Source organism: Panthera pardus, unplaced genomic scaffold, assembly GCF_024362965.1.
Source record: "Panthera pardus isolate Hobbes unplaced genomic scaffold, ASM2436296v1 HiC_scaffold_22, whole genome shotgun sequence".
Taxonomy (NCBI): Eukaryota; Metazoa; Chordata; class Mammalia; order Carnivora; family Felidae; genus Panthera; species Panthera pardus.
This window is the reverse complement of record NW_026526788.1, coordinates 53,871,419-53,894,052: the sequence shown is the minus strand read 5'-3', so window position 1 is coordinate 53,894,052 and position 22,634 is coordinate 53,871,419. Positions and strand designations below refer to the sequence as shown.

The 22,634-nt window shown below is 38.5% G+C and overlaps 1 protein-coding gene across 3 annotated transcripts in view; it reads right to left on the bottom strand.

Moving 5' to 3' along the window:
* Positions 1-9,235: 9,235 nt before the first annotated feature.
* TBC1D12 (TBC1 domain family member 12) overlaps positions 9,236-22,634 on the bottom strand; it is a 107,853-nt gene continuing 94,454 nt past the window's right edge. Inside the window, exons 10-13 of one of the 3 annotated variants that reach the window (XM_053909747.1) lie at positions 22,430-22,558; positions 22,056-22,165; positions 14,576-14,657; positions 9,236-10,054 (exon numbers count right to left, since the gene is read on the bottom strand). In XM_053909747.1, coding sequence (XP_053765722.1) covers positions 9,806-10,054; positions 14,576-14,657; positions 22,056-22,165; positions 22,430-22,558 — 570 coding nt within the window. In that variant the 3' untranslated portion in view covers positions 9,236-9,805. Of the gene's footprint in view, positions 10,055-14,575; positions 14,658-16,727; positions 18,607-19,393; positions 19,653-20,232; positions 20,350-22,055; positions 22,166-22,429; positions 22,559-22,634 lie in introns of those variants that run through there. The other 2 variants (XM_019445135.2, XR_008424889.1) reach the window with 2 other exon arrangements.

The window sequence follows — 22,634 nt, the reverse complement described above, 5'->3', positions numbered from 1 at the left end:
GAAAACTGCCCAGAGTGACCCAGAAGAGCGCTCCTTTGTGGGTGAGATGGGAGAGACAGATAGGAAAGTAAGATTATGGCAGAGTTCAAGAAGGGTGTTTCTGAATAAGGAAGAACTGAATGTAGTGATAAGGTGAGTGGAGTGGCCAGTAGAAAAGACAGAAGATTCAAGAATTCAATAAGCCAGTCATTAGAATGGGTGCTTGAAAGAAGATACTGGACTTTTGTTGCTGGTTTTTTCTTCAGCCTATAATTCCACACTTTCTTGTCTGCAGTTCCTTTCAATAAATTGCTTGGCTCCCCTTCCCTTCTGGGAATTTGTGGTATACCTGCGTTACCACCTGTTTCCTTCATTTCTTACTCCAGACAACTTTAATGATTGTATTACTACAAAATTAAGTGCTTGCAACACACGTCCATCAAACCATCTTCAGCAACCTTCCTAACACTCTGAGATGAGATTATTTTTATTCCTACATTGTAGGTGAGAAATCTGATGCTCAGAAAAGACTGACTTGCCCAGAGGCCTATGGATAAAACGGGCCAAACCCAGGCCTTTTGACTCCTACTTCAGTATTAAGATAAAATATAGTTTTATCTTGATTAATCTCTTAATCTCTCGATTAATACTTATTCTTAAATCCTACCTCTAACCTAAGAAAATGGCTATCAGTCTCACTTAAGATTTTTGACTTCCCCGACCTATCCCCTAAAATTTCTTTCTCCCTTACTGTTGAAACTCAGCTTTTCACGGGGTTTTCCTCTAATGTATTAAAAATCTCTTCTTGTTCCTTCTTTTGAATTCAATTGTGGCCCAGCTCCCAAAATCTTTCCTCCATCTGTTGCTTTTCTGTATATATTCTGTACGGGTAGCATCTGCTGTTCAGGCTTCAATGATCAGCTCAAGGCTGACGACTTCCCTTCTGATTCCTAAGAGAGTAGGGAAGGTTTGTCCAAATGCACATGAGATGCAGTTCAAGGCAATTTCATCCGATTCTCAAAGTAAAGACATCTCATCTAACATCTGGCCCCACACTTGTTAATACAAGTGCACGGGTACATTTCCTGACACATTTGCCATCGTGCAGACCTTCCCTTAGAGTGGCTGTTCAAAGTCTGTTCATTCACTTTTATTTAAGGGCCTACATTTAAATGTCTCCTGGTACCAGAAACATTTCTAGGAGCTGTACAGCAATGAACGAGACAGACAAGATCCCTGTTGATACGGATCTTACATTTCAGGAGTTAAAGCAGGTAAGCATGTGTAGGGGGTGGGCGTGTGAGAAGTACTCTGCAAAATGTTAGCATAGGGTGGTATAAGAGTGACTGGGTACTTTAGGTAGTCAGGTATCCGAGGAAGTAACAGACATTTAGACTGAGAATTGAATGTCAAGCAGCCAGCTAGCCCAGGGGAAGATAGTTGTATGGGAGGAAAATTTTTCCTCTACCCTACTAGGTTCTTTTGTCTGGTCTATTAATTAAATTGACATGTTACAGATTAACAGGAGAAACACAAATTACTTAGTGCATATAGGAGTCCCACAAAGTTAATGAGAAGCTCCCTAATGGTCAGGTAATTGAGGCTTATATGCCATTCTACGCTAAGAAGGGGAGGAAAACAATTCACAGGAAAATGGGAAGAGCAAATGTTTTGTAAACAAATGTTTACAGTGTAGTGCAGACACAAAGGGAGACAGGGAGAACTTTTAACAAACAGGCCCTGCCAAGCTCCCCCCAGTTTACTACACCTAATTATTTTCTGGTGATAGCTTTCTTCCTAGACCAGGCCCTCTATGTAAATTCTTTTAAGCAGTTGGGGGAGGAAGTTAAAAAACTCTTGTTGAGTCTTATGGACCTTAATTGTCTTTAGCTCAAAATAATCAGCAGGCCAAAGTGGTGCCTTCTGGGGAGACTTGTTCTGAACCACTTCTCTGGAAGTTGCACACATTAAAAGCTGAGTTGATGGCTATGGAGAGAAGAATCAGGCTAGTGGCTGGGTGCTAAGACATCTGCAAAGGGAGAAAAAAACATAGATTATAATGAGGATGAACAAACAGAAAAGAACAAATCGAAGCACATTACCCCACAACCCATTAAACCAGTCTCTCAATCCTAGAGGCAAATTTATAAAGTCGATTTGGAGTGTCACAAAGGACAGTGTGGGCCTAGGAGAACTTCCTGAGGTATACAGGCATACCTCAGACACTCTGTGGTTTCAATTCCAGACCACCATAATAAAGCCAATATCGTAATAAAGCAAGTCAAATTAATTTTTTTGGTTTTCCAGTACATATAAAAGTTATATTTACACTATACTGTAGTTCTATTAAGTATGCAATAGCATTATGTCTAAAAAAGCAATGTACAGTGCGCCTTGCTGGCTCAGTTGATGGAGGGTGTGACCCTTGATCTCAGAGTTCTGAGTTCAAGCCCTGCATCGGGTGTAGAGATTACTTAAAAATAAAAATCTCTGGGGCGCCTGGGTGGCTCAGTCAGTTAAGCATCCGACTTCGGCTCAGGTCATGATCTCACGGTCCATCAGTTCGAGCCCTGCGTCGGGCTCTGTGCTGACAGCTCAGAGTCTGGAGCCTGCTTCAGATTCTGTGTCTCCCTCTCTCTCGGACCCTCCCCCGTTCATGCTCTCTGTCTCAAAAATAAATAAACATTAAAAAAAATTTTTTTTTTAAATCTCTAAAAATAAGTGAATAAAATAAAAAAGCAATGTACATACCTTAACTAAAAAATACTTTGTTGCTGGGGCTTCTGGGTGGCTTAGTCAGTTAAGCATCTGACTCTTGATTTTGGTTCAGGTCATGATCTCAGAGTTCGTGGGATTGAGCCCTGCATTTGGCTCTGTGCTGAAAGCATGGAGCCTGCTTGGGATTCTCTCTCCCCCTCTCTCTCTCTGCCCCTCCCCTGCTTGCTCTTGCTTGCTCTCAAAATAAATTTTAAAAAAACTTAGAAAAATTTAAAAAAATACTTTATTGTTAAAAGATGCTAACCATCATCTGAGCTTTCAGCAAGTTGTAATCACTGATTACAGATCACCACAACAAATAATGAAAAAGTTTGAAACACTGTGAGAACTACCAGAATATGACACAGAGACATGAAGTGAGTAAATACCTTTGGAAATATGGCACCCATATACTTGTTCAACACAGGGTTGCCAGATAAAGATCTTTAATTTGTAAAAATAATGCAATATATACAAAGTGCAATAAAGCAAAGTACAATAAAACAAGGTATGGTTGTACTGATTTATTCCAGAAATTTGGTGAGATTTACAAGTGGTACACTGGGAAATACTTTAATCAGAAGGTTTGTGGAAGCCAAGACAAAACCAATTGTTTTTAGTTCCTTAGCTATCTCCCATCTGCATGTGTGTCTCATTTGGTGGGAGATAAGTACAAGCCAAAAGGTCATGTTTGTCCCAATGTATAACCTCTCTGATAACGGGCACATTTTTGTATCTATTTGTCTTTTTCAGATTGTGGGGCATTTGCCTTAGCGTTAATCATGTCAGCCAAGAAAAAGCAGGGTTAAAAATTAGGTGGAAAAAGGATAGGGGGTTCATTTGCAGCGGGATATTTAACAGCCCTATCAGTTCCTAATGATATTGTATCAGCCTGCTTGGTATGGGCTGAACAGTGAACAAAGACAGTTTTTAGAAGAGAGGTGAATAGCTTAATTGGGTAACAACTGTATGTCCATTAGCAATAGGAATAATGTAGAAGTTAAGAATCCATGGGATTTCCAAATTGTGCCAACAGCATGACAGACTCCAAAAGTCTGTGTAAATAAGTATAGTTTTCCCTTGTGCCAATATGCCAGCTCTAGTAACAGCTGTGTTTGGCAGCTTGGGCTGATTTTACATTGGTAAAGAATATGCTTCAACTCTTTCATGTGAGGAAACTATTATGTTTCCCTGGAAATTTCTTTTCCAAAATTAGGTAAAAAAAAAAAATAGAAGTACATCTAGGTTGTCCAAAGGGGTATCTTAGAGGTCCTCTCGTGGCTTTGAAATCATTTCTACAGTTGCAGTGCAATCATGTGAAATGGAGTGGGGCTCTCCATCATCAGGGAGGGGCAGTAAAGTACTTAAACTGTTACAACCAGGGCTCCTGGCTAACTCAGTCAGTAGAGCAAGAGACTCTTGATCTTGGGGTCATTAATTCAAGCCTACTTAAAAAGAAATTGTTGGGGTGCCTGGCTGGCTTAGTCCGTAGAGCATGCAACTCCTGATCTCAGGATCGTGAGTTCAGCCCCACACTGGAGTTAGAAATTACATTAAAACATGTTTTAAAATCTTAAAAAAAAAAGTGTTACAATGACGTAAGATGATACAAGGGTTGGTCAAAGGAGCCTGTTCATAAGTGGTTGTCACCATATAGAGAGGTGCTATGCCTTATGAACTTATAAGAGGGCAGACACAACATGACAAAATTAGAGGTGAACAAGGGAGCCTAATGAAAGCTGTCAATCCAGGTGGCAGCTGCAGCTATTGCACACAAACATGAGGGCATCCCTGATGCCACAAGGTCTAACTGGCATGAGAAATATGCTGTAGGACATATCTGGGAGGCAAAAGGTTGTCCTACAATACCTGCAGCACTCCCATTATTTTCATGGCAGTATAGAGAAAAAGGTTTGTCAAAATTAGGTAAGCCAAGAGCTAGGGGCGTGGACAATGTTAAGGTCTTAAAGGAGGTTAGTGCCTCTGAAGGCCAGGAAATGGTCTCTGGAGTGTTATGTGGGAAGGGGGCATACAGAGGTTTAGTAAAGCAGTAACATTAGGAATCCATTGGCAGCAGTAGTCAGCTGGCTCTAGAAATATACATCACTTTTTTTTCATTTTGGGAAAAAGAATGGACAAAATTGACTCAAAGCATTTTGGGGTGAGCTTTTGAGTGCCCTCCCCTGAGGTACCTCATGTCCTAAGTAGGTAATAGTTGTTTGCACCCACTGAAGTTTAGATCTGGGGTCTCTACAGCCTCATTCAGCTAGCGCCTTTAGGAGAATGAGGGAGAGTGTAAGAGCTCCCTAATTTGATTACAAAGTGAAAAGTTACCAACATATAGCAAGAGTGGAACCTTGAGTGAAGGCTACAGAATCCAAGTCAGCTTTAAGGACTTGGGAAACCACAGAGGAGATTCACAATATCCCTGAAGTCTGGAAGTCTACATTAAGTGTCTCCCTCTAAAAGCAAATGCAAAGAGTAATTGTGAGTCAGAATTCAATGGGATTGAAAGGAAAGCTGAGCAGAGGCCAATTACTGTAAACCAGGCTGCATCAGCAGGCACTGAGGTGAGAATAGTAGCTGAACTAGGGACTATAGGGTTGTGAAGAATTATGGAAGATTTTATGACTCTTAAGTCTTGTACAAATTAATAAATTTGGTTCCTGCCTGAGTCAAATTTACATTCTTTCTTTACTGGCAAGATTGGAGTGTTACAGGGTGAGGAAGTAAAGACAAGTATACCCTGCTGCAAGAGAAAGTCTATTCTAGGCCCAATTCCTAACTCTGCATCTTTGGGAAAAGGATATTGGGCTAGATATAAATAAAAGCTGTTTATTCTTTTTCCAAGTGATGTGCACAGCCTCCGTACTCCGTAACAATGCAAGTTCATCTGCATGTGTAGCCCAGAGATTAATTGGGACTGTATGTATGTATGTATTTACTCAGTCACTCACTCACTTGAACTCATGACCCTGAGGTCAAGAGTCGCATGCTCCACCGACTGAGCCAGCCAGGGACCCCAATTGGGACATCTTTTAAACACTCATCCTTTTCAGAAGAATTTAAATTGAGATAAATTTCTAGTAAACAAAGTAGGAAATCTGGGGTTTGGTTTGAGGATAGGGAAATAAAAATGCCTTTATTACATTTTATAGTGGCATTAAATTTACATAACAAACCTCCATCCGAAAGGTGTGCTGGTGAGGAGCTGGACACTAGAAAAGCATTATGGCTGTTAAAGAGGGCCTAAGGATATTGGGGTGAGCTGGGATATGGGCAATGAAATAGGTTGCCCAGAGACTCCTCTAACTTGAATAGAATCAGAGGTGACAGGCAGAGAGAAATCCTCTGAACAGGTGGTAGAGAAAGTCACACCAGCGTCAATTAAGAAATCCAGTTCCTGGGACGCCTGAGTGGCTCAGTCAGTTAAGTGTCCAACTCTTGATTTTGGCTCAGGTCATGATCTCACAGTTCAGTGAGTTCAAGCCCTGTGTCAGGCTCTGTGCTGACAGTGAGGAGCCTGTTTGAGATTCTCCCCTTCTCTCTGCCCCTCCCCACTAGCATTTTCTTTGTCTCTCAAAATAAATAAACTTAAAAAAAAAAAAAAAAAAAAGAAAGAAATCCAGTTCCTAATCCTCTATTTTAGGTTTAATGGTAGACTCTGGGTGCAGGTGAGGATCAGCTGATCCTGTGATTTATGGGGGAACTGTCCCACAGGAGGAGAAAAACCTTCTGGGGGTGATGGGTCTAGATAGATTGTTTTTGTTGTTCTGTAAACTTTCCTTTCTCTTAAGCGTAGGACAGTTTTTCCTCCAAAATTTCTTCCTGATTTTTTACAGTACCTGCAACTGCCTGGAGACAAATGGGAAGGGCTATAAGTAGATTCTGAGTTACTCTCAGAGTCATGCTTTTGCTTTTCTAGAGATTCAAGTTGTAAAGCAAGCATTGTTGCTTTTAACTGTTTCCTCTTGTATTTTTTTTTAACTTTTTAAAAAGTTTATTTTGAGAGAGAGCATAAATGGGGAAGGGGCAGAGAAAGAGAAGGAGAGAGAATCCCAAATAGGCTCTGCACTACCAGTGCACAGCCCAGTGCAGGGCTCGAACTCACGAACTCTGAGATCATGACCTGAGCCAAAGCTGGATGCTTAACCAACTGAACCACTGAGGCACCCCCACCATGCTTTTTTTTTATAATAGGGAGAAATTTTCCCACTACAGCAGAAATTAAAAGATTTCTATGTACTAGGGCTTCTGTGTTCAATGTGGTATGTTACTGAAAAGTCTGTAGAAAGCGTTCAACTACACCTGGGTGGTTCAGTTAGTTAGGTAACTGACTCTTGATTTTGGCTCAGGTCATGATCTGTGGTTTGTGGGATCAAGCCCTAAGTCAGGCTCTTTGCTGACTTGGCTTGCCCTTTCTTTCTCAAATAAACATTAAAAAAATTTTTTTTTAATGTTTTTATTTATTTTTGAGAGAGTGTGAATGGGGGAGAGGCAGAGAGAGAGAGGGAGACACAGAATCTGAAGCAGGCTCCAGGCTCTGAGCTGTCAGCATAGAGCCTGACACAGGGCTCGAACTCATGAACTGTGAGATCATGACCTGAGCCGAAGTCAGACGCTTAACCGAGTCACCCAGGTGCCCCTAAATAAACAATTCTTTTAAAAGTGTTCAACAAAGGTCTTTGGATGCTCTCCTTTCTGAGTGAAAAAGTCAACCTTAGGCCAATGCTAAGTGGGGGGAAATTATCCAATATTGTTCCTATCAAGCAAGCCTTGAATATGAGTCTTCAGCTGAGCCATTTCCTGGTCATTTGTAGGAGGGCCTGGAAGAAATTCTGGCCCTGTTTCCTCTGTGTGTGGGGTTTTCCCCAGGGGGCTGTGTGGCTTGTCTTGATTATACAGTATAATCCTGGACAAGAAGAACACCCCGTAGTAGCCAATACAGCTCCTGTGAGTGGAACTGTTAATGGTCACCAGTCCTTCAAACTCAACTCTAAATTTGATGAGATCTTCTGAAAGTAGAGGTAAAAGGTCTTTGTAATTTAAAAGGTCTGCTGTTGTCCAGGGAACATGAATTCTTTGCAGTGGAGGTCAGGATACTTCTGCAAAATACACTGCATAGGAATGCCTGAAGCTGGCAGAGACTGGTTACAGAGACCTGGAAACTAGGAGGAGTTATAAGAATAGTAAAGACAGCCCTTCTTAGGTGCTTGTGCTACATTCGCTTCCTGGCTTCTTTTAGTATTAACATAAGTAACCTGTACACCCTGGGCCTGGAGATCAAGCCAGAGTGCTCTTTGTAAATCTTGTAAACAAAAGGAAGTTAAAGCAGGCAACTGGGTATTTAATGGATTTTCTGGAGAAACTGGAGAAGTTTTAGGATCTAAGAGAATTGGCTGAGGAGATGGAGTAGGGCTTTGAGAGGTGGGCTTAGACCCTGGGCTCAGAGATACAAAAGATCTTCTGAAGGGTCAGGGAAAATCAGACATAAAAGGGCATAGGAGAGGGAGGAGAAGGGAAGATTTACATAAGATGTGTTCTTTAATTTTTGTTCGAAGTTCAATTTCTGTTCTTTCCTCTTATTAAGGGAATTCCTAAAGCTAGCCGTTATATAAGTTCTTGTGTCCTCTTTTCAATTTGGTCTTCCCATAGGTACCAATACAACAGCTGTTTAGGATGAGAGCTCTCTAAAAGTTTTTCAAATGTAAAAGCTTTTGCAGTTCAAGAAATCCATCATCTAGCCATTGATGAGTAAGACCTTCAAAGATATATTTGTTATAATAGCAACTCCATTCAATAAGCCTTTTTGTGGAATAACTCAGAGGTAACTCTTTGAGATTAGAATAAATTGTTACCACGAACACAATAGGCATCCCTGGAGCAGGTGCAGAAGATGCAGCCCCCGTGATCCAAAACATTCACTCCGAAGATAGTCTAGGAAAGTAAAGCTCCTCATCGCAGGGTTAGAGGCATTAAGAACTGCATAGTGGAAACAGTGTCTTGGTTTCCCACAAGAGGTACTTCCAATCATAGACTCACTAATCTGTGACACGGAGCAGGCACTTCTGGAATTGGATTTTTTCCAGCACCAATAAAACAATGGAGGCTGAGATGACAAAGCCCCTTATGATACACTCGTCTGAAGCTGACAAAGTCAGATGAAGAGAATGCTGCTTATGACTTTGTAACTGGGAACCCCAGTCTATTCAACTGGCCACCAAGATGCACATTGGTACATGTACCTCCCAGCTGCCAGAGACCAGAGACAATATTCTCACTGGTCACAAAGCCAAGCTTTCAAGACACAGTACAAGACAAAAGGAAAACTTCACCTGGTTTTCCTCTTGTGCGTATTAACAGCTTTAGCTAATCCTTGGTGTTTTAATTTTATTTCAGTTTATTTATTTATTTATTTATTTAGAGCACATGCATGCATGCAACCAAGTGGGGAAGGACAGAGAGGAGAGACAGAATCCCAAGCAGGCTCCATGCTATCCACAGAGCCCGATATGGGGCTCAAACCCATGAACTGAGATCATGACCTAGCCAAGATTAAGAGTCGGATGCTTAACTGACTGTGCCACCCAGGCACCCCTAATCCTTGGGTTTCTCGGAGCCAAGCTCCCCTGATTTGGGGACTGTGTGGTGTTTCACAGTGTACCTTGTTGCACAGATTATTTCCTTGAGGTTGGCAGGTGACCTGGTGTCAATGCAACCCATTCAGTAACCAACTTATCCTAACACAGGTGTCTTTGAGTTAGTTGGAGAGCACCCTAACAGCTCCAAAGTGCTTGACTTGTGCCCACCAATTTTGTAGCTTTGGCTTCAAAGATGTCCCTTATCAGGAGCCTTTACCTCATGTGCCCATTAGCTCACAACAGTTTGTCTAAACAGACACTGGTCTGGTGAGAATTGTGAACTCACCAGTCTACAATGCTGGCTTGAACAGCCAACTTATGGGCCTATGCCAAAGATAGACGGAAACAAAGAAAAACAGTGACCATCTGTGGGAGGAAAAGGATCAATAAAAATCAAGAGTACTCACAATAAATCTTTACCAGAGTTGCTATGCCAAAGGAACTAGTTCCACAAATATTTCCTCCTGCAAATCTAAATTTAGAAACGGACAAGAAAGGACTCTTGCTTCCACCAAACCCTGCAGGCAAAGATCCAGGAGATGGATGTGGTATGAATTCTTACCTTCTGCCAGCTTTTTTTTTTTTTTTTTTTCTCCAGAGATCCCAAGATCTCTCAGCTGCAGCAGCCTCAGAGCAAAGTGTTCAGCCAGTGAAGTTTTTTCCTTCATGGTAGCCAGCTATAGGGGAAGAATAATTTTTCCTCTACCTTTCTAGGTTCTTTTATCTGGTCTATTAATTAAATTGACATATGGCAGATTAACAAGAGGAAAACAAATTTAATTACTTATATACATACAGAAGCCCCACAGTGAAATTGAGAGGCTCCCCAATAGTCAGGCAATTGAGGCTTACAAACCATTTTGAGCTAAGAAGAAGGGGAGGGGGTCTGGGACTTCAAAGGGAAGGAAGACAATTCACTTGAAGATGGGAACAGCAAATGTTTGGTAAACAAATGTAAGCCATGCCATGCAGAGGGAAAGAGACACAGAGAGAACTTTGAACAAACAGGCCCTGCACCAAGCTCCCCACAGCTTACCAGCTTACCATCTCTAGTCCATACTCTTTGTACCTATCTTTGGTGATAACGTTCTTCCTGGACCAGGCCCTGTATCTAAATTCTTTTAGGCAGTTGATGGAGAAGGTAAAAAACAAAACAAAACAAAACAAAAACCCTCTTCTGAACTCTTTTGGGCCTTGTCTTCAGCTCAAAATAATCAGCATGCAAAGTTGGCACATTCTGGGAAGATGTGTTCTGAATCCCTCATAGTCCACGTAGAAGCTACAGCTAGTGCAAAGACTAAGGCAGGAACAAGCTCAGGCATGTTTATTAGAAAGTGGCCAGTATGACTGAAGCAGAGTTGGCACGAGGGCAGGACACAAAAGTCAGAGGTAGACTGTCCAGATGAGGCATCAATATTTTTTTTCTAAGATGTTACAAGTCATTGTTTTTCCCCACCCCCATAAAATGTCTTTCTCTTTTAGAAATCCTTTTCATATTAATGGATCCACCCATCCACCCAGTTGTAGAAGTGGAAAAAAATTCAGGAATCAAAAAACAAAACCATGCCCCCTTGCTGACACTAAATGGCCCCACTTCCTATCTACCTAAGTAAACAATTGCTACAGACAGAACTCCCCTTTCAGATTCCCAACACCAAATTTACAAACCTACTTTCATCTGATCTGAACACCATTTCCACTTTCCCTTATGTCATACTCTGCATCCATTTCCCTGCAGCCTATTCACGAATCTTAGATTACATATTATCCCACTATTTCTTGAACCTCTACTGAATATCTCCCATTAATATTTAAATGCTTAACATTAAATACTTCACTTTCATCTTTAAAAAAGGGAAGAGGCAACCTCCTTTCTTCCCTACCAGTTATTTACTATCTGCTCTCTCCCTTTACAGCTAACTTTAGAATTATCTACACTAGCAATCTTATTTCCTTGCCTCCCACTGATTCTTCAACCATTTGTCTGGCTGCTACACTCAATATATACCCAACTAACTAGGGAAATGAATGATCTACCCACTGCTAAATTTAATGGACATGTCTCAATCCCTGTCTCAACCTCATTGCCACCTGACACTATCAATCACTCCTTTATGGAAACTCCTTTATGATTGTCTCTTGTTTTTTCTGACCCCAGCACTCTCCTGATATTCCTATTTCTGACATCTATTAGCTCAGTCTCTTTCACCCAACCTTTAAGTGAACTTTCTGAATGAACCAGAAATCATCTGAGTTGAGTTTCTACCTAAGTGCATAATCTAATGGGAATATTTCTTTTAGAGAGAGTTTGTGTGTGTGTGTGTGCGTGAACAAGGGAGAGAGGCAGAAGAGGAAGAGGGGAGAGGAAGAGGGATAGAGGGAGAGTGGAGAGGGAGAGGCAGAGGCAGAGGCAGAGGCAGAAGCAGATGGAGAGAATCCTAAGCAGGCTCCATGCCCAGTGTGGAACCCAACACAGAGCTCGATCTCATGCCTCTGAGATCAAGACTTGAGGAGAGAGGTGCCTGAGTAGCTCAGTTGGTTAAGCGTCAGACTCTTGATTTCAGCTCAGGTCATGATCTCGGGGTGGGTGGGTTTGAGCCCCACATCAGGCTCCACACTGACAGTGCAGAGCCTGCTTGAGATTCTCTCTCTCCTTCTCTCTGCCCCTCCTGTGCTCTCTTTCTTTCTCTCTCTCTTTCAAAATAAATAAACTTTAAAAGGAAAAAAAAAGTTAAAAAAAAAAAAAAGACCTGAGTCAAAAACAAGATTTGGACATGTAACCAACTAAGCCACCCAGGTGCCCTAACAGAAATATTTTATTTATTTATTTATTTTTTTAAATTTTTTTTTTTAAACGTTTATTTATTTTTGAGACAGAGAGAGACAGAGCATGAACGGGGGAGGGTCAGAGAGAGAGAGGGAGACACAGAATCGGAAACAGGCTTCAGGCTCTGAGCAGTCAGCACAGAGCCTGACGCGGGGCTCGAACTCACGGACCGCAAGATCATGACCTGAGCTGAAGTCGGACGCCCAACCAACTGAGCCACCCAGGCACCCCAACAGAAATATTTTAAATGAAAGGTAAGTTCACTGAAGAATGGCCTAAAATAAAAATCTTTTCATCCAATTGTCATGACTAATGCCAAACACTATTTTGGGCACTAGCAATTCAGTGGTAAACAAAGACAATGTTTCTGACCTCAGAGTTGACACTGCAGTGGAAACAACAAATAAGGAATAAAACAATGTCAGGCAGGGGAGCCTTGGTGGCTCAGTTGCTTAAGCATCAAACTCTTGATCTCAGGGTCATGAGTCAAGCCCTGCGTTGGGCTCCACACTGGGCATGGAGCCTACTTTAAAAAACAAAACAAAACAAAACAAAACAAAACAAAACAAAACAAAACAAAACAAAAGACAGGTAGTGGTAAGTGATAGGATAAAGAAATACAAAGCTGAGGAAGGTCATGAGAATGACAGAAGATGGATATTTACACAAAGGTACAACTCTGAGGAGGTGATATTAAGCAGGAACCTGAATGAAAAGAGAACACAAGCCATACAAAGACCTAGGTAAAAAGCATTTCAGGGGTGCCTGGGTGGCGCAGTCGGTTAAGCGTCCGACTTCAGCCAGGTCACGATCTCGCGGTCCGTGAGTTCGAGCCCCGCGTCAGGCTCTGGGCTGATGGCTCGGAGCCTGGAGCCTGTTTCCGATTCTGTGTCTCCCTCTCTCTCTGCCCCTCCCCCGTTCATGCTCTGTCTCTCTCTGTCCCAAAAATGAATAAAAAACGTTGAAAAAAAAATTAAAAAAAAAAAAAAAGCATTTCAAAGGGAACAGCAAGAATGAAAGCCCTTAGGTAGATAGGAGGTTGGCAAATTGAGAAATGGTAAGAAACCATTAGGTCTGCTGTAGAATTAATGAGGTTGAGTGGTAGTTGAAATTGCAGACAGGCAGAGACCAGAACAGATAGGACTTTGTAGAGCAGGGTAAAAAAGTTTGGATTTTAATTATGAGGAATGTCACTAGAGGGTCATGAGCAAGAAATGATAGGATTTGATTTGCATTTTTTTTTCAGTTATTTTACCTCTTTTGAGAGAAAGAGCAGGAGCATGTGAGAGAGCCTGTGCGAGAGTGTGTGCATGAGTGGGGAAGGGGTGGGGAGAGACAGAATCCCAAGCAGTCTGCATGCTCAGTGTAGAGCCCAACTCAGGGCTCAAACTCACAGATGGGGAGATCATGACCTGAGTAGAAATCAAGAGTCAGACACTTAACCGACTGAGCCACCCCAGGTACCCTTGATATGCATTAAAAAAAAATTTTTTTTTAAATAATCTCTACACCTAATGTGGGGCTTCAGCCCACAACCTCAAGATCAAGTGTCACACACTCTACTGAGCCAGCCAGGTGCCCCTGATTTGCATTTTTAAAGGAGTGTAAAACATGTAGTCTAACAAGTTTTATGAGAACTGTTTACTTTTTTATGTTTATTTTTGACAGAGAGAGAGAGAGAGAGACAGAGCAGGAGAGGGGGAGGGGCAGAGAGAGAGAGGGAGACACAGAATCTGAAACAAGCTCCAGGCTCTGAGCCGTCAACACAGAGCCTGATGCAGGGTTCGAACTCACAGACCCCAAGATCATGACCTGAGCCGAAGTCGGACGCTCAACCGACTGAGCCACCCAGGTGCCCGAGAACTGTTTACTTTTCAAGGGCTCACATAAGTGGCCTTCAAAATCAAATCAGAAGAAATACTACAAGTAATGGGATATTCCCTTAGTGCACTATAATTTATTTAAAAATCACTTGGTATACATTAAGAATAGAACTCTATCATTCAAACACTTTTCAACTTATCTTCTCAGGAACCTTACGTACAATCTACAAGGTTTTAATCAAGTAAATACTTTCCTTTCAAAATTTCTTAAGGTGCTAGGGGCACCTGGGTGGCTCAGCCAGCTAAGTGTCCAACTTCGGCTCAGGCCATGATCTCACGGCTCGTGGGTTTGAGCCCCACGTCAGGCTCTGTGCTGACAGAGCCTGGAGCCTGCTTGGGATTCGATGCCTCTGTCTCTCTGCCGCTCCCCCACTCACGCTCTGTCTCTCTCAAAAATAAACATTAAAAAAATTAAAAATATATGTATACATGCTAAAATTAAAAAGCTTTGCAATTTATGTAATAATCAAAATACATCATTTACTTACAACATTATCAATAGTGCCTAGATCAGGAAAAACTGAAGCTTCACTTTCTGGTTTTATAGTATCATTATGTATGATACTTTGCCTGAAGATGAAAAAAATGAGAACATACATGCACCGCTGTCAATTTTATATACTTTTTCAAATCTGTATATCATTTACATTTTTATTACAAAAGTGACTCTCCAAATATATTGCAATAGTACAAAAGTCAAGTTACCTTAAATAAAACCATAAAGTACTGTTTACTTAAATGTTCAACAAATGAAAACACTTTGCAATTTTTTTAAAAGTCAAATCTTCTGGCATTTATTAGAAAACAAGCTCAACCCACAGGATGATATGCAAATAATAAAACCACATTAAATGGTAGAATGTTTGGAAAGAAATGCAATTTTGCTAACTTCCCAAGCCTTGCAACTTTATTTAGTCTATCAAAATATTAAGAGGCAATGCTTAGCAGGGCTTAGCAAATGTTCCCACTCTCATTTAAAGTACCAAGTATTTCACTTCTATTGCAATTACACTGTTAGTAAACAAACACTATTTTCAACGGGCCAGGATTTCTTCTCTCTGAAGTCAATAGTTTCCCTGAAATCTTCTGTTTTAATTTTTGTTTTTACATGGGTGAAGCAGTGAAGTTATAATTAATGAAGTTTTACTAATTTTGGGAATTCCTATTTTGGACACTGCTTTGATAACATCAAAATAACATGAGTGCTCACGTCAGCATCACATATAACATAAAAATAACATGAATTCAATACAAAAATCACTTTTTCCCCCAGAGGTAAGACTTTGTTTTCTGACACTATATATGCCAACTAGTCGTAGAAAATTAAACATGGCTATTTCACATGTTTTTTTCACCTCTTTTATACCCATCTCTGCTGTCTGAATATGCTCATGGAATACAAAAGAATTTTATCAATCAAAAATAAGAAAAATAAAATGTATGGCATTATGAAGTAATATAAATTATTCCATGATTATATAATTTAGAATTACACTAACAGTATAGACTCTTAAAATGTTGACTGCTCTAGATAAAATAGTATCAGTTCCCAAGCTACAATGAAAGCTGTTATCCTAAAGTCAGAGGCTTCACAATCTCAATGCCCTTTTGCAAATGCTACCTAACTTTTGTAAAGTCAAACAAATATACCCAAACCAATAACATTATATGTAGATCATCAATGCAAAAGAAATCAGCAAAAACCGTAACTATGTTCTAAGGCTTTCAGAAAACTATGCTACCTGGGGCACCTAGTTGGCTCAGTTGGTTAAGCATCCGACTTCAGCTCAGGTCACGATCTCACGGTTCGTGAGTTCATTCAAGCCCTGCATCGGGCTCCAAGCTGTAAGCACAGCTTGGAGCCTGGAGCCTGCTTTGGATTCTGTGTCTCCCTCTCTCTCTGCCCCTCCCTTGCTTGCACTCTCTCTCTCTCAAAAATAAACATTAAAAAATTAAAAAAAAAAGAAAATTATGCTACTTACTGGGATCTTCTAAGTACCACTTAATACAATGTATACCTGGCTGAAAGGACATAAAATGAGAAATAATATATATATATATAATATACATATAATATATATTATATATATAATATACATATAATATATATTATATATATAATATACATATGTTATATATAATATACATATAATATATATTATATATATAATATACATATATATTATATATATAATATACATATATATTATATATATAATACACATATAATATAGATTATATATATAATATACATATAATATAGATTATATATATAATATACATGTAATATATATTATATATATAATATATATATTAAGTAGACAAATGAAACATTATACATATTAAATTTTACATAATCTTGGAGATTTTTAGGAAAGCTTATTTTTTAACTGAAAACCAAACAACCTATCATACACTGACCATGTAAAACAATCTTATATTGCCTGTAGAGCAGGTTCAAAGGAAGATACAGTACAATATTTGAACTGCCAGTATGGTCAGTCTCAAGAGGCTGAAGGACTAAAAATATCCCCTGAAGAAGAAATTTGGCAAAAAAAAAAAAAAAAGGTTATTCTTTTCCTCCAAATGTGGTAAAATAAACCGGTTATCCCCAAAGTAATGAACACTCATTTCAAGTAATTACTCTGCTTACAAGTTTTATTTACACAGTAATTACTAATAGTGGTTTTAGTGAATTCCTTGTATTTACATTTTATATACACATTTATATTTGAAAGGTAAAGAAACTGTACAATAATAAAAATGAGAAAAAGTAATACAGTAATTTAGGTCAACTCAGGAAACAAATACACAAAAGTAAGATTAAATTTAGGCAGGTAGTATAACTTCAATGATATTACTGCCAGCGGTTACATTCCCTGTTACCAGGACCACCAATACCAAGGAAGTAGTTACCAGAGTTAAAATGTCATTCTAAAACCTATTAAGACCCTGGATACTCCCTCAATATTATTACACTACTAGTTTTCACTAAGTAAGCTCCGAAGATAGGAGTTAACTTCTGAGGGTTCCACTAGTGGTCCCTAGGCTAGAATGACCCATGGGGTAAAAATATATGGACACCATCTGGTCCCATACTCCTAAAGAGGCAGTCACTGAACTAACAAGGTTCTCAGGCTTGTTAGTTTGAAGACTACATACTGCTACCAGAAATAGTATGCTTAAGATTTGTTTTAAACCAAACTGCAACATAAAAGCACACTGTACATCTAATTATTAACAAAAGAGCATGTTATACAGATATCACTTATAATACTCAAGTGATTTAGGTTCAAGGATTAAACATAATATAATAAATTTCATATGAATTTACCAATAATTAATAATTTCTTTATCCACTATACCATCAAAGTTAGACTTGTTAGAAAAAAGTTAATTTTATCTTTTTCTTTTACTCTTATTTCCATTGATTAGAAAATTATGCACAGTGTTTTACAAGTCATAGACTTGGCTACATATTAAGATTTCAAATTTAAAACGGAATTAAATTTTGTTTCTACAGACAGTGAAGGAATTTCAACTAAGAAGTTTAACATCTTGCCAAGTAGCATGCTATTTAAGAACTCTCAGAATTCATATGTTTTACTCTTACCAGTGAAAAATCTCATTTATATTTATGGACTTACTTCCAAAATCAAGTCTTCAGTCCACTAAAGTGCAAAGAACTTTCCTTCTACCAGTTAGCTTTCTTAAATTACTAGATGAATTTAATAATTCTAGTAATAGAACAATTTCTTACACTAGAAACAGAAAGGCTAAAATTCGGAGTGACATGAATTCCCTAAGAAACAATTTCCCTTCAGAAACAGACAGACATGATACTGTGGAAAACATCTAATTGAATGTGAAACAAGCTCCCACCAGTATTTCCAGTTCCCAGAAAACCCAAACTTCCCCCAACCTGTGAGTGAAGGTAATGACTTCAATGACTTAAATAATTTACAATCAAAGTTGCTTACTCTTGGTCTCTAATATCTTCAAAAGGTCAGAACTGGAGACAATGTTTGTACTAAGGTGTTTATTTCAAATAGTATTTTGGAAGTTAAAGTAGTATTTAACAATCTGCTCTGACCTCCAAAGTGCTTTTATGGTAACTGTTAAGAAAGAAAAGATGTAAAAATTTGAATAATCTCCAAAGCTGTTAAAAAAGTTTATTGCATTAAACCGTTCACTCCAAATTATGGAGTATGAACTAGCCATTTAAACTTTTTCCTTTGTAAAAGGGCTCTCTACAAAATACTTTTTTATTAATACTGTCAATCAGTTACTCATTTCATTAACTTCAGTCATGGAATTCAAAATCAGCACTTTCCCATGTCTTGATTCGTTTAGATTTCTCCAGCATTTTCTTCCATGTTTTTTACATAGGAAACAAAAAACTTTTATCAAAAAACATCTTTTACATTACATTTAGTCTTAATTTTGAAGATTAGCTTTTCAAAGCAGGACTATTATTCTTGTCTCCTTCTTTAATATCCTTCATTACAGAGGCAAAGACCTGAAAATTATATAAAGGAAAGATTAATCCTCAAAATTAGCTACCACACAGATTAAGATATTTAAATAACTATAGCTTATTAATGCGAAAAGGCTTTAGTATATTTAACTCTGTCCACTGGAAGACTGCCATTCTCAAATCCTCTTGTTTGTTTCAACCCAATTTTATGGTATATACATTCCAGTTTTTTATCACTTGCCAAATATTATGAAATTACTATTTGGTAACAGAACATTTTCTTGACCGATATTCCCTTTTTTTTTTGGACCAGTATTCTTAGATTTCATTTTCATAAGTAATAAAACTGTGAGCTTATGATGCCTACCGTATCATTCAAGGAGCAAGTGATAATGCTATCTTATATGTCACTTAACTTAGACTGCCAATGTTTGCTTCCCTAACAAGACTAAAAGCATCTAAAAAGCTACAAATCATACATTATATACTTTCTATTGCAAACTCTTAGCACGCAGTAGGTGTTTAATACAGTTGTTGTCTACTTGAGATACCAAAGTAATTACAGAATTGCTCTGGCAAATGGGACCACTGTAGATTGTAGTTCACTAAATGCAAAACATTACTGGACTTACATAAAAATAATATAGGTTTGGATAGGTGAAAGAGGAGTAATATGTTTTAAACTCTTGCTCTTTCAAAGTCAAAAATCAGTTTTTAATTGATTTTTAATTAAGTACTAACATTTGAGAAATAAGTAACTTTTTTTTACATGAAGTCAACTGATTGTTTTAACATATCTATTAGAAGAAGTAGGAAGAGGTCACTCTACCTGAGTCCATTTTTTGGTGCTATTCTGCATCTGAATGGCTGCAATACAGTTGAACAGCTTTTCTGATGTGATATCTTCTGGCAATTTAGTTAGGAACTGTGCTATATGAATAAAGTCCATTTGTAGGAGAATATCTTCATATAATCGGAGGATTCCTAATCCAGTCCTAAATAAAAATTCCTCCCCATCTCTGCAAAATACATCCCAGACTCTACAGGCCAGATCAAGTGGGAGTGATTTGCTATACAGTGTGAAGATCCTAAAATTAGGGGGGAAATAGTCATTGAAATTTTTCATTCATTTATCCATTAACTCATTAAACATCTCTATATAAAAACAACAGTGCTTAATTAGGGATAAAAAGGCAAATAAGATATAACTCCTTCTTTCAAAAACTTGAGCAGTGGGAAAGTAACAAATAACGAAATTATGTGAATTTACAACCTTCCACAGAGATATGGCTTAACACATATTAGAGTGACAAAATCACCTAGTAGTTAAGGATATGGTCTCTGAAACCACAATATCTGAGTTTGACATTAGTAGTGTTACCTTGAGCAAGATATCCACCCTTGCTGTGCCTCAGTTTCCTCATTAGTAAACACAGAATGATAGATTACCTACCTCTCAGGATTGTTTTGAAAATTAAAGGAATAAATGTAAAGTATTTAGAACAGTGCCTGGCACATAAGAAATGCTCAAAAAAGTTACTTACTATTGTATGAGGAACCCAAGTATCTATTAACCTAAAAATCATAATGTCTGACTTGTCTCTCTTCTCCTACCACAGACATCTATCTACTGGGTTTCTGTTTTTCCCTTTACCAAACTTTACTTACTACTTCTTTTGGAGCATGTATACGCTCCCAACAGAATCACCAAAACGGTTTTTCCCATCCTTTCTGACAATGTCTGATCATGTAATTCTTTATCCAGTGGTGCTTCGGGGCGGCATTCTGGTTGGGGAAATAGGAGAGTAGGTGCTAGAGAACTTTTCTTTAAGCTGCCTTGGCAAAGCACACATTTTTTTTTTAAGATTTTATTTTTAACTAATCTCTACAACCAACATGGGGCTCAAACTTACAACCCCAAGATCAAGAGTCGTATGCTCTACATACTGAGCCAGCCAGGCACCCACAAAATGCACATTTTTTTTTTTTTTTTTTACAAAGATTGTGTTTATTTGAGGTAGTGCCGATGAAACCTGAGGAAGAGAACTAAAGGCTCCCACCCTATTTAGCACTGCCACTTATTTATTCCTCTTTTCTCTTGCATAATCGATTGTGGGATTTGTATGTAGTAAGTTCAACAGAGGCAGTGAAACAAAAACCCATGTCTATTTCTTACATTATAAACACATATTTAATTGCACAACAAAAAGCATGCCCTTGGTAGTACAGAGAATAGTAATTCATTGCTCAAAAATGAGAGAGAGAATGGCACTACCACTGTCTAGGAAGTTTCTAGTACACAGTACTCACTCATTATTGGTTCCATCCTGCTCCCTATTATTAATTGTGATCCTGGTTTGTCTCCTGTTGACACTCCTCAGGCCTGAAAATTGAGTATTTTTCCCCCCTTCCCCCTCTTAGTATTGATCTTGGTCCTCTGGGTCTCATGATATAAAACCTTTCTTCTCCCCCATTATCTTGGGTCCTTCCCAGAGGAACTCTAATGTTCCTAGTGGGAATGGATGAGAACACACCAAAAAATAAGTTTAAAAAAAATCTTAAATAAAAGAAGCCCCAAACAACTGGTAAGACAGCATATTTGATCAAAGCCATTAATTATTTTTCTATATTAAAACTTAGGATCATTTACATGAAATCCACTGAATTTGGTGATTAGAATTTAAGGGTTGAATGTTTCATACATACTCTTAACAACCTATCTTAAGATAACTGCACCATCCCTTTGGCAAAATTCACCACCCCTCCGTTCTGTAATCAACGGGCTCACCAGAGTCCTTGGCAAGGAAGTGTTGAAATTGGAAAGTTGAAAAAAAGGCATTAGCACCTAAATAAGGCTCCACTCTTCTGTCAAAAAGCTGGATAAAGCCTTCAAAAAAAACCCCCACTATCGTAACTATCACAAGCTCTTGTGTGTGAAGAATAAAGAAATGGCTCTCTTTCTGAGAGTATATGTAGTATGTACTAGGCATTGAATGAGATAATCCATGTAAAACACCCTCATATCAACTTAAGATATAGATATTATTATTCTCATTTTCTATATAAGAGACTAAAATACAAACTGAGGGATTCTGATTTCAGCCCAGAGTCCATGTTCTTAATCAAATGCTTCCCCACAAAAATGTGAATTTCTCTATTTGTAATGGAAGAAGTTTTCAGATGTATAATCCTGTACATGAGATTTACTTTAGTTCCTGAATTACACAAAAAGTTTTTTTTTTTTTTAAGTATATTATTTTTGAGAGAGCGCGCGCACAAGCAAGGGAGGGGCAGAGAGAAAGAGGGAGACATAGAATCTGAAGCAGGCTCCAGGCTCTGAGCTGTCAGCACAGAGCCTGATGTGGGGCTTAAACCCACAAACTATGAGATCATGACCTGAGCCGAAGTCGGACATTTAACTGACTGGGCCACCCAGGTGCCCCTACTTGGTTTTTTATTTTTAATTATATTTTATGTATGTTATGACTTACCAGTCTATCAAGTATATGTCTGGTGTAAGACTGTAAGATTTAAAATGAAGAAATAGTTTGGAGAGATTTTCTTCAAAAAATACTTCAAACGTTGCAAAATATTTCAACATCTAAAGATAGAAATATCAATAAAGTTATTAAAGAGTATACTAGAGTATACTCTAGAAGTAAAGAAATTAAATCCCTAATAACAAATTAACAAAAAGTCTTGCTTAGCACCTCTTTCTGAGTCTTTTCATCAAGCATTCGCAAAACCGTAATTCAATGAAAAACTTATTTTAGTCTTCCAATTACTGTTTTTCCCTCCAAAAGAGCATTCAGACTATAGAAACCAACAATTAAAGGAAAATACAATTCATTCCAAATGTTCATACCATGCTGTGATCCACACGAAAAAAGGCCAACTGGCATGGCTTATTGAGGAGATTTGCAAACGCAATGAAGGCATCTGCCTCTTCCAAATTGAGAATGAGAACTGCTGCTATGAAAGACATCCCTTGGACCTTCAAAGAGAAAAGAAATTAATCAAAATATGCTTACAATAATAATTCTATGTAGTTTATCTTACAGTATTCTTAA